This window comes from Salvia splendens, chromosome 2 (assembly GCF_004379255.2).
Source record: "Salvia splendens isolate huo1 chromosome 2, SspV2, whole genome shotgun sequence".
NCBI classification, from domain to species: domain Eukaryota; kingdom Viridiplantae; phylum Streptophyta; class Magnoliopsida; order Lamiales; family Lamiaceae; genus Salvia; species Salvia splendens.
Window position 1 is genome coordinate 28,995,253 of NC_056033.1, and position 16,456 is coordinate 29,011,708.

The following is a 16,456-nucleotide window of genomic DNA, read 5'->3' on the forward strand; positions in this document are numbered from 1 at the left end:
GGGGAAAAAAATAAAAAAAGTGTAAAAAACGGTAATAAATGGTTATAATTTTTTTGGGAAGTGAAATTTCTTTTTTTATTTTTTATCGTTTTTTTAATTAAAAACCGATTTTAAATATAAAAAAAACTTTTGAAGGCAACGGCTATGCCGTTGCCCAATCCCGTGCCGCCACGTCAGCTGCTCGTTGGCGCGGCGCGAGCGCAGCGGCGGCGGTGCTTCGCCTTGCCAGCGGCGCGGACGGCGGTGGCGACCGTCGCCACCGTTGCGGATGCTCTTAGGCAGCATGCTGATAAAGGATAACTATTTTAATGGCTACTAGAAATGCAAGTTGAATTTAGACAATAGCCTTTGAGAGAGAAAAAAAAAGAATAAGGTAATCTTATAGCTATGCACCATTTTAGCAACAGATTGAGAATTAAGACAATCTTATATTCACTAAAAAAGAAATATATATTCAACCTATAAATTCACTGAAAAAGAAATATAGCTATACACCATTTGGTTCACTTTTTTTTTCTTCAGATTTTCGGTTTGGTTCACTTTAAACTTTTGGTAAATTTCACTTTATCAATTTAGTTCAGATTAAAAAAAAAACTCAAAACACTGGAAAAAATAATCCAAAAATAGTTTGAAAATAACATAAGATTGACTAAATTTAATATGAATAAAATTTAAACTTTTTATAAAAAAATTTAAAAATTGACTTTATTTAAAACATCACAAACTTTACATTTCTTATGTTATTTTCAACGACTGATCAGTCACTACATCTGACTAATATTCATCAATACATGTCTTTTTTTTTATCTTACTGACACAACTAAATCAACGTGGTTTTTTACCTGACTTTTTCTCATGCTAGTTACGAACTTAAAAAGTGGTCTAAAATATCATAAACGTTTCACGATTGTCCACGTAGAATAAATTTTCACCGAAAATATCTTATTTTGGTCGGTTGGGAAATAACACACGGAATTAGGACAAAGTTCATAGTTTAGACCAATATCCCTTAAAATAATGTCAATTCATTTTCGACGTCATTTTTACGATGTTAGAATCCATCACTGATGTACTAATTAACAATTCTAGATAAGTTCGTCATGTTGCTTACCAACTTTGAAGTTTGTAATTAAAAACAATACTTCTTGTATAGTTGTGTGATATTAAGCGCTAATAGCCCTCAATTTTATAATATAATGTGAATATAAAATTTAATAAAGTGTGAGATTCAATTATCAAAAATGAAAAAAATAAATGTGTCTTTAAACTGTAGACATCACAAAATGAAAAATTAGTTATTATTTTTTGGATGGAAAAAATAAAATGTAATACTCTCCGTTCCATAATGGACAATCTTTTCTATTTTCTTACGTTCCACAAAAATAGTGAATTTCTATTTTTAACATGTCTATTTTAATGAAATAGAGCTCATCTCCGCTAATAATATTTTAATAATTTTTTATTTATATTTTTCTCTTATTTTATCAATCGTACGTTAAAACACGTATCTGTATATTTTATGAGAAATAGAGAGCCATTAAATCATGGCAGATAGCCAGATAGTTCCTGTTGGCAAGTGCATTGTATGAATGTGGGCGTGATCGTTTCAACACTATTTAGGATTTTATACTATTGTACATACTTTATTCTTTAGCGTATACTCATTCTATGCTACAAAAATCTATAAAAATAACGACTCTGGGGTTGATATGAATTTTAATATAAAATTAGAAATTATGAGAAATATATAAAATAAAATGATTAGAATATTATTAGTAGAATGTGGCCAGAGAGAAAAACATAGCAAAAAGGAAGATGACTATTTTTATGGGATAACTCAGGATGAAAAAAAGAAGACTATTTTTATGGGTTGGAAGGAATATATTGGTTGTTTATCTCATGTTTTCAAAAGTTCAATGATTTTATTGCCAAGACTTCAGTCTATTGCATACAAACACGGATCCAGGATTTGAAACTCGTGGGGACGAAAATAATAGATAATAATACTACCTCTGTCCAAAAAAAAATCTAAATATTCAAATAAATATTTATAATATAAAGTGCATTTTCTAACTTGAATATTTATTTATAAAGTTACATTTAAATATTTTTTAGAATAACCTTCTTGATGTTTATCATTATTTCAAAAAATAAAAATATTATGAATTTATCACTAATAAAATGAATTATAAATATAATTACTTTAATTAATACTCCCTATGTTCCATAGTAGTAGAGTCATTTTGTCATTTTGGTACGTTCCATTATAGTGTAGTCATTTCCCTTTTTAGTAAAAGTCATCATATTTCTTTTCACTTACTTTACTCTCTCTTCATCTCTCTACTTTTTTCATTTTCTACTTTATTCTTCTTTTACTTAACTCACTTAACATAATTTTTCTTAATTTTTGTACAAAAAAGAAATGTCTCAATTACTATGGAACGGAAGGAGCACTGTATAACTATTTTAACCCTCATCATATTTTAGATAATATAGGCCTAATTATTTAGGCCAATTCATTCAAACTAGAGTTAGAACGTCTTCTCTATCTCTCCGGCTGAGGTCTCCCACTTCCTCTCTACTCTAATTCTCTGCCTCCTTTTATTTCAGGCAAAGGGCGAAAAATTTCGAGGGAGATCTGTTGCCCGGGGTCAAGGTGGAGCTCCGTGGATCGTGGGGTCGAAGGTGGAGTTGCGCTGGATCTCGGAGGCCCTCGAATGGAATTTCCGGCATCTCTCGAATTTCGGCGGACGACCGGTGGGGTGGTCTGTCATTGATCGCATATGTTACTATTTATTTTACTGCTCTATAGTAGCGGTATCGTATCTTAGCCCCAATAATTAGAATAATAGTAAGATGTTAATCCATAATCTCGGCGGATTGAATGTTAAAATTATTACTTTATCTAGGAGTGTTGGAGTAGGAGATCCTTTCCAATCTATTCCATTCCAAGCAACATATTTCTTTTGGGTGCATAATTTAAGACAACATATTTCTTTAAGAAAATGAGGTTTAAATAATTAAGTAAAAGAATAGAGTAAAAAGAAAATAAAATAAGAGAAATTAAGTACTCCATATGTTATATTTTGCTAAAAAAGAAAATGACTTATTTTAGAAGTAATGTCCCAAAAAGAAATGCAAGTCACTTATAATGGGATGAAAGAAGTAGTAATTATTTATAGATTTCATCACGAAATTCACTAGAAACTAAATAAAGAGGAGTGTGTGATTACAAAAGGGGGCAAATCATTTGGGTTGAATCGTTATCAGGTAGAGACCTGATAACGACACAAGCCAATAAAGTTTATCCTAAACTTGATCTGTTAAGAAAATTATCAGTCAGAACACAAACTCGACGTGCTATCTCCAAACTCGTACGAACACGATCTACTATGGATTGACCCGACATGATAACAACAAGATTATTATAAATTGACACGACATACACGATAACAACATGATAACAGTCCAAACTTATCATGATTAAAATCTGATATTACATATTTAAACTAGATTTACATGATAAAAATCAGAGTTACCCAATTAAAACCTGATTTACACAATTTAAACCTAAAATTTAAATTATTTTTAAAAAATATAATTAAAATAATTATACTTTTTGATGGAATATTCGAACTCAACCCATCTAAAACCCCACTTAAAATGATCACGTTCTCAATTGATCAACACAGTAAGAACATGAATCTAAAACAATTACTGTAAGTATCATTATTCTGCGTATTCGTATTAGAGTTTCCGTGTAATTTTAAAAATTGCCATTCATACTTGATTGTATGTACCTAGCCGATCCACACCAGCCAGATCACCTCTGTCACCGCACAAAGTCGCAACTTTTTTTTTTTAAATAAAGCTATTTTCGCGGATTAAAAGGAAAAATGTTAGTACTACTTCAGTTTTAAACCTTTTGAGAATTGAAATGGAACAGTAACCAACCCTACATTTCAACATTCCAAAAAGCTGAATGTGTATATATATGAGTGCACCTCACACCAAATTATAGACTAAATTGTGTTTAAGAGCTTGACATTTATTGATATTTGCTTTTGTTTGCCCCAAGCAAAAGATCAATTTTTACTTGTTACAAGAGGGAATGCATTCATTTTAATCATTGGGTTTTGATTTTTTTTGAAATGGGTTCATCAGATCGACTCTTTAACAGGCAAAGAACTGTTCATCAGATTCTTGGAGGAGGTCTTGGTAAGTCTGCCATTCTTGATTTTTCATCTGATTAAAAATCAGATCTTGGAGAGTAGAAAGTTATGCAAATTGATTTTGCTTGAATGTAAGAAATCTGAGTTGTTTGTTTGGTGATGAATAGTTGCAGATGTGTGGAGAAGTAGAAATCGAACGGTGGGGGTTTTGATGGTGGCTTTGGCTACTTGGGTGGTGTTTGAGATATCTTGTTACACCCTGTTAACATTACTTTCATCTGTGTTTTTGCTCCTTTTCACCATTCTCTTTTTATGGGCAAAATCAGCTGCAATTCTCAACAGGTTCATTCAAATTGCTAGTGTGTGTGTGTGTGTGTGTGTTAAGCTACTTAGCCTTACTTCAAATAAAATGAAATCCATGATTTGTATTTTGTGCAACAGACCTGCTCCGCCTCTGCCACATTTGCGTCTCTCAGAAGAGACGGCGTATGAGGCAGCAGCTTTTGTTCGCGATCAAATAAACACGGTGCTCTCTGTCTCGGAGGATATTGCTTATGGGAGGGATTCAAGGATGTTTGTAAAAGTTGGTGTTATGTTGTTGTTGATGTCTGTGGTAGGGAGTCTCACTGACTTGGTCACCTTGAGCTACATTTGTAAGTTGAATAATATAGTCATCTATGCTTTCATGTAGGAGTTTTATGTTACCTACAACTTTCTTGCAAATGCCACTATATGTACATTATTTTCTCACTGTTACTTATGGTTGGCAGGCCTTGTAGTGCTTCTTACAGTTCCACCATTTTATGAAAGATATGAAGACCTTATTGACATGTATGCTCTAGTTTGGTTTGGGAAGCTGCACCATTTTTATGTAAGTTTTGATGAAGGATGCATCAACAACTTTCACAAATGGATTTTGGAGATGAAGAAGTTAACTTGATGGCCATAAACCTTACCTTTTCTTGGTATGGTTGTAAACAACTGAACAAAAAACAATAATCAATCACAGTGTAGTTGAATGTGGCGAGGCACTTTGCCTTGAAGCTGTTGTTTAGCAAAAAGTTGTGAAACATGGAACAAAAGTGTTAAAAACACTTTCTACAGATAGATATACAGAAGAAAAAAATATGTAGCATTTTGAAGAATCGTCTATAGATAAAAAAAAATTGTTAAGATCTTGGTTATTGATTTGATACATTTCCAATTATAAATTAGTTCAATATATTGATCTTGGTTATTGATTTGATATTTTTATTTATAATTAAATTAATCAACACATCAGAGCTCACTTTAACAAGTTAATGCTTTAATTAATTTGTTTAGGATAATAAACAACATTCACTTATTTCATTACTTAATTAATATTAAGTAGAACAATGAAATACTACTTTCTTCGTTCTATAAAAATAGACACTTTTAAAATGAGACAAATTTAAATATACAATTAGTAAAGTACGTAAAATATAAAAAAAAGTGATTAAGATATTAGTGAAAAATGAGACATAAAAAAAAAGTTATCAAAAACAAAAGTGAACTATTTTCATGAAATAAACAGAAATGAAAAAAATATTTATTTTTTTTGGAAGAGAGAATATAAATTGTTTTGAACTTGTGTTCATTTGGGAACCAAGTATTGTGCAACAATTTAAATTCAAGAATTTCATGGCCCAAAAAATAGCTTTAAATCACGACATCTAATCAAAATTAAAAAATAATAAAGTGGACAGCAGTACAAAATATATGAATCGGGGCCCAATTAAAAGTTACTCAAAATCTATGTGATCGTAGAGTTTCTTGGATGAATTTGGGAATAAGACAAAAATAACTGCTAGTATTTTCTTAGCAAGGAATCAGAACCAAATAGTATGTGAAGTTGAACTATTACTATATTATACTCCATTCCTTCCAAAAAATATGCACTTTAAAGATAACATATGTTTTAATGTAAAATTGGTAAAGTAAAAAAGAAGTAGAGAGAAAAAGATTAAAGTTAAAGTATTGTTAGTGGAAAATGAGACCCACCTCATTTGATAGAAAAGACTTTCTAAAACTAAAAAGTGCATATTCTTGTAGGATGAACTAAAAATGAAAGAGTGCATATTCTTGTGGAACGAATGGAGTATAAGATATTTTAAAGTGAGAATCCAACATACATATTATACTAAGTTGGTAACCTTAGAGAAATTTAAGCTAATGCATAGCTTGAATTCTAAGTGGATGTTGGAAGAAGATCAAGAAGATATAATTATTTTGGAGTTGTCAATTGTCAAGTGAGAGATTGATGTGTATGGAGTCTCAAATAAAGTAAATCCAACCAATATATTTCCTATTATATATATGTGTTGTTTCTTTAGTGATATGTTTTCTAGACTATAATCAAGACTATTAGATTGTCAATATATAGAGGCATGGAGCCGCTCTTTATTGTAAATTGCATCCGAAAATTATATAGTGAAAATTCTGACTTGGCATCGCCCTTAGATGAAGATACACATAATACTCCATCCGTCCGTGAACTGTTGTCCAATTTTGTCATTTTGGTCCGTTCATGAAAAGTTGTCCACTTTGCTTTCTTCTATTTTTGGTAAATAATTTCCACTTTCTACTAACTCTTTACCTTCACATTCTATTATAAAACTAATATATAAATGTGAGACCTTTATTCCATTAACTTTTTCAACTCATTTTTCTTCACATTTCTTAAAACCTGTGCCGAGTCAAACTTGGACAACATTTCATGGACGGAGATCAATCTGGATAAAAATTATTGTATTAATTTCTTATATGTATATTTATCTATAAAACTTAATGCATCAATTTTCTTCATGCCATTATAGTATAATCCAGTCCCCTTAAAATATGAATAACCTGTAATTATGAGTGCTTCCTATTTACCATGTGGTAATTCTTTGCCCATGCATCAAATTGAAAAACTAAAATACAGGGAATCGAGAGAAAGATTGTGTGTGCTCATGGTTTTTTAGTGTCTATTTATTTGGATTATGCCAATCAGAGACAAAAGTTTAATTTTTAAAAGGAAAAAACAATCGCATCTAATTCTGTCGAGCACTTGAGCTTACTTTTCCGTATAGTAGAATTATATTGTTGGATTAAGTGCTGTTCTTTTGAATTTTTTTATCGTTTAGTGAGGTTGGTGGTACGGTATTTTGTAATATAGATTAATACTCCCACTTAAATCATTGGTTAACTGTAAAGTCGATGTAATTGGTTGTATTGTATCGAACTTTCTCAAGACATTTTTCCAATCCATCAATTCTGCTGGGATTCACTTAATATTCAGATTATATACGTAACTTGTTTGGGGAAATATATACCTTTCATCTCTCTCTCACTCAATCAATTAAATTTCATAATCAATTAATCGCCAACTCAAGATGAAACGTAATCATATTCCAACCCTACCAAATTTGAAAATAGAGGCATTCTTTTGAAATGGTTGTTGCGATAAACTTAGTCAAAACACACTTGACCTGTTTCATCAAAATTATGATTTTTTCAAGAAAAAAGGGCGAAAGGCACTTTGTTCGAGTGGTGCCAAATCGTCTGTTTCATGGAAAAGATGATATTTTTAGAAAATATTATTGTGGTTCTAAATAATTGGGGGATTGATGCCCATGTGATTGGTTCAATAAAAAGAATAACCTGTTACGATCACATGCCCTATTATTTCGGTTTATAGAAAAACATTGCAATATAGTATGGATTATCCGTACAGCCAATAGGAATAAATTTGTCCGAATGTATTGAAGGGTATAGCAAACTGAATATGTTGGCGTAGTGGGCGCCATTTTTCATAAGATTCTTTGTTCAATTATTTTGTACCTATAAATATATGAAATCTAAAGTTCTTTATATAGGACTATCTCCGTTCTAAGAAGGATGACCCATTTATTGGGTGACACGAGAATTTATCTAAATATATTTTTTGTGTTAAGAGAGAGTAAAATAAGAGAGAATAAAAAAAGTAGAGATAAATATGTTTCCATTTTTAGTAATGAGTCATCTTGGTTTGGACCTTTCACTGGGCGGCAAGAAAATTTTTGCAAATACATTTTATGTGTTAAATGGAGAGAGTAAATAAGAGAGATGAAATAAAATAGAGATAAATGTGTTTCCATTTGTAGTAATGAGTCATCTTGGTTTGGAGAAACCAAAAAAGAAAGTGGGTCATCTTTAGTGAGACGAAGAAAGTATACGTCCCATAGTAGACACACTTGAGAAATAACATGGAATTTTAGGAGACGTTATTTAATGCCTTACATGGATAGAGAAAATAGTATATTTATATTAATGTAAGAGAATTTTTTTTTTCAAAAAGAAAATGTAACATCTTTTATGAGAATTAAAAAAAAAAGTGTAATATTTATTAGGATGAAGTACTACTCCTACATTAGAATCTTTAGAAAAAGGCGTCCACTAATGCATGGGGATTCAAAGGAAAAAATACTACTACCTTCATCCCCTGTTAATTGACATTAATTTTCTCTTTTGTCTGTTTCTCAATTAATTGGCATTCATTACTATTTTTGATAATTGACTTCAGGTTTCACTAACTCATTTTACTCATATTTTATTATAAAATTAATATATAGAGTAAGATTTACATTTCACTAACTTTTTTTCACTCACTTTCTACTATATTTTTAAATCTCGTGCCAAATCAAACGGTGCCACTTAATACGGGATGAAGGAGTAGTATTACAAGTTTCGAGCACTTATCTTTGATTTTTTTTCAACTAGTTATTGAAGAAAAATGCTCAAACTGTTTAAAACATGCTAAGTATGATAGGAGCAAATATAAACAGAGACTATCTAGCCTCTCTAATAACTGTAATAGGTGAAGTAGAAATGGACATATTAATTAAACTTGTATCCCCATTGGTGCTCTTGTCAAAGGAAGAAGAAGCATAGGAATTCAAATAATCCTCGAACCCTCTGTCGTCGGCACAAACCCCCGGCGCCCTCCACACCTCGGGCACCTCAATCTCCCCCTCCAAATAGCTCACCACTTGCCTCATACTCGGCCTCCCCGATTGCTGGTGGCTCGAGCACATCAGCCCCAATTTCAACACCATCACAACCTCCTTCTCCTCAAACTCCCCCTTCATCCTCTCATCCACCACATCAAGAATCCTCCCCCCTTTCCACTTGCTCCACACGTAGTCCACCAGCACCAGCTCCTCCGGCCCCGATCTCGACTCGATCGGTCTCCTCCCGCACGCCACCTCCAGCATCAGCGCCCCGAACGCGTACACGTCCGACCCCGTCGTCGACCTCCCCGTCCGTGGCAGCTCCGGTGCGAGGTACCCCAGCGTCCCGACCACGCGGGTGGTCCCCGGGTTCGAGCCGTGGTCGTACAGCTTGGCAAGCCCGAAGTCGCCGAGGCGGCAGTTCATCTCCGCGTCGAGCAGGACGTTGCTGGCCTTGACGTCGCGGTGCAGCACGATTTGCTCGTAGCCTTCGTGCAAGTAGAGAAGACCAGATGCAACGCCTTTGATGATCTTGAACCTCTGCTCCCAACTCAATACGCATTTTGGTGTGTCAAATAGATACCTATCTAAGCTGCCATTAGGCATGAAATCATACACTAGTAGAAGATCGCCTCCGCGCCTGCACCAGCCCTGCAGCTGCACTAGGTTCCGGTGGCGGAGGCGACCGATGCTCGATATCTCCGAGACGAACTCGCGGATCCCCTGTTTCGAGTCGTGCGACACGCGCTTCACGGCGACTTCGGCTTTGGGGTTACGCAGCGTGCCTTTGTACACCCGGCCGAATCCGCCGCTTCCGAGCAGCTCGCTCTCTTTGAAATTTTTGGTGGCTTTCTTGAGCTCAATGTACTTGTATCTATGCGGGACGATTTCCAGCTCCCACGATTCCATTATTTCGCGATTTTTGAATTTTCGAAACAGGAAAACAGCAAGCAGGATTGAAGATGAGATCAACACAAACGAGGTAATCGGTAGGCTTATGATTAATTTGGTGTTTTTCTTCTTAATTCCTGGCGGTGACGGCAAGGAATCCAGATCTAGGGATTTGGATTCTCCCCTAATTTTGAAGCTCCAGCCTAAAACGTAATGTGAGCTCGCTAGCAAGCCGGTGGAAGCGGAGAATCCGACGTACATCCGATCTCGAAAAATCGGAGACAAATCGATCGAGAAAGAGAGAGTCGGAATTCTAGGTTTCGAAGAAACCGGCGAGAGCGTCACGTTAACGAGATTCGCGGAGGAATCGTAATCGATCCACGCGAAAAGAGGCGTTCCGCCCTTGAGATTGAGATCGCGCTTCACCGAATCGGCGGTGAAGTAGGCGGCGGAGGCGGAGGCGTTGGACGCCAAGCTGTTGACGTCGATGCCGACGTGGTTGTCGTTGATGTCGCCGAATTCGAAATCCTGCACGGTGTCGAACTCGACGGCGAAGATGTGGTTGGAGAAGTTGCCGGCGTCGGAGGAGTTGAGCAGGCCGAGGTACTGGCTGGGGAGAGACGAGGCCAGCTGGTCGTCCGGCGCGAACGTGAAGGCGAAGCCGTGGCCGCCGAGTTTGGGGTACTCCGGGTGGATGGAGAAAGCGAAGCACGTCGAGAAGGAAGAGACGGATTTCGTGGTTGAATTTTTGAATTGAATCGGCGTTGGGTAGAATGCGTGGCCTTTCAATCGGCTGGTCTCGTTGGTGAGCTGCAGAACGCCGGATTTGCGGATCAGTGCGGCGCCGTTTAGAGTTAGGTTTGGTTGGGGGTGGTGGAAGCCGGTGTAGGTGAATTCCTCGAGCTGTGATGAAGATGGGGATGTGTAGAGAGAAAGAGAGAGGATGATGAAGAGCAAGGTCGCCATTAGAGTTGTTGCAGAGGAGAATGGTCGAAGTTTGATAATGGATTAGTGTTGTTAGGTGACATTTGAATTGAATACTCCTATTTGTTCTATTGAGGAAGCATATGGATAGAAAAAAAATTAGGATTAGAGCATCCACATCCGTGCTCTTGTCAATGAGTATGAATATGGATCCAGATCCACTTTTACTTCCTACTCTTAGGCAAGTGTACAACACCCACATCTGTGCTCTTCCACAAGTACAAGTTCTAGGGTCTAACAATTCTATTATTCAATTTAAATAAAAACATTTCCACAAAATTAAAATACATTAAAAATATTTAGAATACTATTACAAATTATAAAAAAATTAAAAATTACATAATTAAAATCCTAAAAATTAAAAAGTACATAATTAAAATCCTAAAAATTAAAAATTACATAATTAAATTCAGAAAATTAAAAAAATCCACTACTCGTGGTCGAATTTCGACCAAATGTGTTTGATTTGGTCTTCTTGTAGCTCAATGTGGGCTCGGGTATCGCGCATTGTGATCCTTGTTTCGATCCTCTCGCCCACCGTCGTATGCACACCTCGGCATGGGGGAGACCTCGCGGTTGAGCTTCTGGCTTCATCCTCGTCGTAAAAGCTAACCTTCATCGGTCCTTCGTCAGCTATAATCATGTTGTGCAAGATAATACACGTGTACATGATGTCGGCGATATTTTTCACGTACCACAGCCGAGACGGGGCCTTCACAATGTTGAATCGGGCTTGAAGGACCCCAAAAGCTCTTTCGACGTCTTTCCGAGCGGACTCTTGACGCTAGGCAAAAAGAACCCGTCTCGGGTCTTGCGGGTTGCTGAGCGTCTTCACGAAAGTCGACCACCTTGGGTAGATACCATCGGCGAGATAGTAACCCATGTGGTATGCATTTCCATTGACGGTGAAGTCGATCGCCGGTGCTACACCATTCAAAACATCATTGAAGAGTGGTGAAGAATAGTGCACGTTCAAGTCGTTGTTGGATCCGACAATACCAAAATATGCATGCCAAATCCATAGGCGGTAGTCGGCGACCGCTTCAAGGATAAGTGTTGGGTCGCCGCCTTTGTGGCCGCTTAAGTGTTGCCCCCTCCAAGCAGTCGGGCAATTCTTCAACCTCCAATGCATGGAGTCAATGCTGCCAAGCATACCGGGAAAACCATGGACTGTTTCGTGAAGACGAAACAACTGTTGGCAATCATCGGTGGTGGGTGCCTGAAGGAATTCCTCACCTAAAGCTGAACGAATGCCGTCGCAAAATTTTTTAAGGCAAGGGATTCCAGTTGACTCACCGACATGCAAATACTCGTCGAAGAGGTCAGCCGTTTGCCTAGTAACAAGTTGTCGGATGGCACACGCACACTTCTGCAACGCCGAGAGACTTTGCCGACCGGTTGCGTCTGTACTTGTTTGAAAGTATTCAACACGGGCGGATAATGTGTTGACAATACGCATAAACAAGCGCTTTGACATGCGAAAACAGTGCCGAAAGTAATCTTCCAGAAACCGCGGCTGGTCAGAAAAATAGTCGGCAACGAGCCTTTCATTGGCTCCCTCCTGGTCCCGATGGATATAGCGGCGAGTTGATCTAGTTGGTCGAGGAGGAGGGGCGGGGGTATTCGCGGTTACATAAGCTTCATAGGCGGCACGATATTGTTTATAGTATTCTTGTTCTTCGCGCTCCGCTTCAGCAATGAGATTGCTGAAATCCATTTGAGAGGGTTTGAGTGAGAGAGGAAGATGTAGATAAGTTGTATGAAAAAATATGAATGAGAGATGATTTGATGTGAAAAATGGATGATAAATGTGTTTATTTATAGATGATTTTGGGAATAAAAAAATAAAAAAAATTAAAAAATTCTAGAAAACGGTAAAAAACGGCCATATTTTTGGGAATCTGATTTTTTTTAATTTTAGGTATTATTTTCATTTAAAAAAAAAATGAATTTCCAATGGAAATGTCGTTGGCCAATCATAATGCGCCACGTCAGCTGCTAGCTGGCACGGACGTGCTCGATGCATCGAGCAGCGCCGCGCAAGTGGTGAGAGCGCAGCGGCGGACAGCGGGTGCCGTGCCGCTGGCACGGACGTACGGATGCCGTCCTTCAACGGCTGCGGATGCACTTACCGTGTATTTTAATGCCTAGTTTGTTTGAATGGACAGAGGTCCAACTTTATGTTATAGTGCGCGCTCTCTATCTTATTTTACACTGTTAACTTTCACTTAAATTTTTAACTAAAATGATCTAAACATGTTTTATTACTCCTTAACTACACTACAAATCTACAATATTAAAAAAGTATAGTCCCTATCGTCGAGTAATAACAAATATAATATTAAAAAGCAATAAGAGAGATAATACATTATAAAACTACTAAAAATGGGTCCGACGCTCCTACTTTCTCCATTTATTACAAATCAAACAATTTTTTAAAACCTATAACTAATCGAAATGACTCTTTAAATAGTGGACGGAGGTACTAGCATTTAACCAACCGGGCCATCATATGCTTCGACAAGTTATTAGAGTCGGAGAATAGATTTACTGAAAACATTGGGTTTTTTGTCGTTCTTTTTCGAGATGAACTAGAAAGATCGAACCGTCTAGGGTTGATTGTGAATACTAGAATTCCTTAAATTATTATTAATTGAAAATAAAAATTACTTTATTCTCATTCCCAATTCTAAAACCAGCACTTCAACTAGGGAAAATTCTCTTGCAAACTCACGTTCTCAATAATGTCTCTCTCGAAATCTCAATCAAACTTCATCCCCCAATGATTAGGGGAATTTAAACCCTAACACTGATTATTTAAAATAGCAAAGAAAGGTAATGATTTAGGGAATACTGAAATCGAAAAAATTCACTATAATAATTTTTCTAGTCGGCTTTTATGTTGAACATGTTTTTTTATATAATTATTTTAGTTTATTTGTTATAAGTAGCTAAAAACTTTAGATTCTAGTGTTTGAGAGTAGTTGTGATGTGAATCTTCACGAGGACATCTGTTGAAGATTGTGGCTGAGCAGCATCAATGCATGTGCATGGGAGTGAAGTCGTGCGCATGGAAGTGCATAGGAACTTAAGGTGTGGAACACATCATCAAAGCAAGGAAATATGAGTTCAAAAAGTAGTTGAACTTACTAGCCGTTAGTTAGTTTTGTAACCGATTCTTGAAGTGAAGCTTCCTTCACTTATTTTCTTCTTCGATCAAGTATAAATAGTTAGTTAGTTGATTGGTGAAAAGTTTTCATATTCATAGAGTGTAAACACTTCTTGATTCATATTGAATAAGATTTAGCTTCATCTCACACACTCATACTTCTTCTTCTCGGTTCATGCTTCATTGATTGTTCTTGTTAATTCTTTTTACAACAATTGGCGCTGTCCGGTGGGAATCGGTCCAAAGGCTGTGAAAGATGGCTGCGCGCATGGAGGCTGAGAAGTTTACTGGCAAAAACGACTATGGCTTATGAAAAATGAAGATAGAGCAGTACTGATCCAACAAGGGCTTGCGGCTGTGATTGCTCCTGCAGATCCCACGAATAAAGGGAAGGAGCCTGCCCTTGATGAGAAGGCTCAGGCAAAGCATGATGAGATGCAATTGAAAGCTCATAGCGCGGTCGTTTTGTGCGTTGCTGACAAAGTCTTGAGGGAAGTTCAATCAGAGACTGCAACATGTGGAATCTTGGCCAAGTTAGACAAAGTTTACATGGATAAATCTCTGGCTAATCGACTCTACATGAAGAGGAGGCTTTATTCTTGGAGCTTCTCTGAAGATATGTCCATAATGGAGCAGCTAGAGGATTTCTCAAAGGCAGTTGATGATCTTGAAGCAATAGATGTCAAGATCAGTGATGAGGACAAGACAATCCTTATTCTTAATGCTTTACCTAACTCATATGATCAAATGCGTGATGCAATCTTGTATGGAAGAGATAAGGTGATTTCCATGGCTGAGGTGCATGCTGCACTTATGGCAAAGGAGCTGCAGAAGGGTGTACCAAGAAAGCAAGATTCACAGCCAGAATCTTTGAATATCAAAAAATTCAACAAGAAAAAGTTTAAGAAGAGAAATGAGGAGCCAAAGGCTGAGAGTTCTGGGATGAAAGAGACTAGGAGCTGCCATTGGTGCAAGAAACCTGGGCATTTGAAACGTGATTGTTTTGCATGGAAGAAATGGCAGGCAGCAGAGGGTGGATCTCATTCAAATGTGGTCAGTGCTGATGCTGATGAGGCACATGAGGTGAGGAATGTGATGGAAAAGGATGAGAAGGGCTCATGGATCATGGATTCGGGCTGCTCATTTTGCATGTGCCCTCACAAAGAATGGTTTCAAGAGCTGAATGAAACCACTGGACTGTGCTGCTTGGCAACAATCACACTTGCTCCATTAAGGGAAAAGACAGCATTTTCTTGAGAATTCATGATGGATCTGTGAAGAAGCTGTCTGAAGTGAGGTATATTACACAAGTAAAAATGAATTTAATATCTCTAGGCACTCTTGAGAAAAAAGGCTTCTCATTCACTTCAGAAAATGGTGAAATGAGAATCTGCAAAAATTCAAAAATTATGATGATTGCTCAGAAAATGGGGAGTCTCTATTACCTGCAAGCTACTGTGGTGAATGGTGAGACAAACTCTATTATTAGAACTGATCTGAGGAGTTGGCACCTCAGACTTGGCCATCCCAGCAGAGGGCAGTCTCAAAGCACTGATCCAGAAAGGGTTAATTGATGGTGATGGATCAGAAAAGCTTGGTGTGTGAGAGGATTGTCTGCTAGGCAAGGCCAAGAAGCTCCCATTCCCTACAGGTAAACACACATCAATCTCACCTCTCGATTATGTTCACTCAGATTTGTGGGGGTCTGCTCCAGTAAAGAGTCAAGGTGGAGGCAGGTACTATATGTCTGTGATTGATGATTGGTCTAGGAAGGTATTGGTCTATGTGCTTAAAGAAAAGTCTGAAGCCTTTAAAATCTTTAAGATTTGGTGTAAGGAGGTTGAGATTGAAAAGGGATCTTTGCCTAAAGTATTAAGAACAGACAATGGCCTTGAATATCTCTCAAAGGAGTTTGATGAGTTCTACTATGAGAAGGGGATAAAAAGACACAAAACGGTCCTTGCTAATCCTCAATAGAATGGAGTGGCTGAGAGGATGAATAGAACTCTTGTTGACAGAGTGAGCTGCTGCTGTCTTCTTCTGGAGTTTCCAAGAATTTCTGGGGAGAAGCTGTTTCAACAGCAGCATATCTGATAAATAAATGTCCAGCTTCTGGGATTCAAGGTGAAGTTCCAGATGAGAGATGTTATGGTGGAAAAAGTGACTACTCTAGGCTGAGACCTTTTGGATGCATGGCCTTTGCACACCAGAAACAAGGGAAGTTGCATCCCAGAGCATTCCAATGCATC

At 37.1% G+C, this 16,456-nt stretch overlaps 2 protein-coding genes across 2 annotated transcripts; one reads left to right on the forward strand and one right to left on the reverse strand.

The window, feature by feature from the left end:
• Positions 1-3,944: 3,944 nt before the first annotated feature.
• LOC121769929 (reticulon-like protein B12) lies at positions 3,945-5,347 on the forward strand. Its single transcript, XM_042166717.1, has 4 exons — positions 3,945-4,218; positions 4,340-4,514; positions 4,614-4,825; positions 4,943-5,347. Exons 1-4 carry the CDS (start codon positions 4,152-4,154, stop codon positions 5,110-5,112), a joined length of 624 nt encoding a protein of 207 aa, XP_042022651.1. The 5' UTR covers positions 3,945-4,151; the 3' UTR covers positions 5,113-5,347.
• Positions 5,348-8,833: 3,486 nt separating this feature from the next.
• Positions 8,834-11,345, reverse strand: LOC121792113 (L-type lectin-domain containing receptor kinase S.4-like). Its single transcript, XM_042189933.1, has one exon. The coding sequence runs from the start codon at positions 11,018-11,020 to the stop codon at positions 9,002-9,004; it is 2,019 nt and encodes a 672-aa protein (XP_042045867.1). The 5' UTR covers positions 11,021-11,345; the 3' UTR covers positions 8,834-9,001.
• Positions 11,346-16,456: the final 5,111 nt, after the last annotated feature.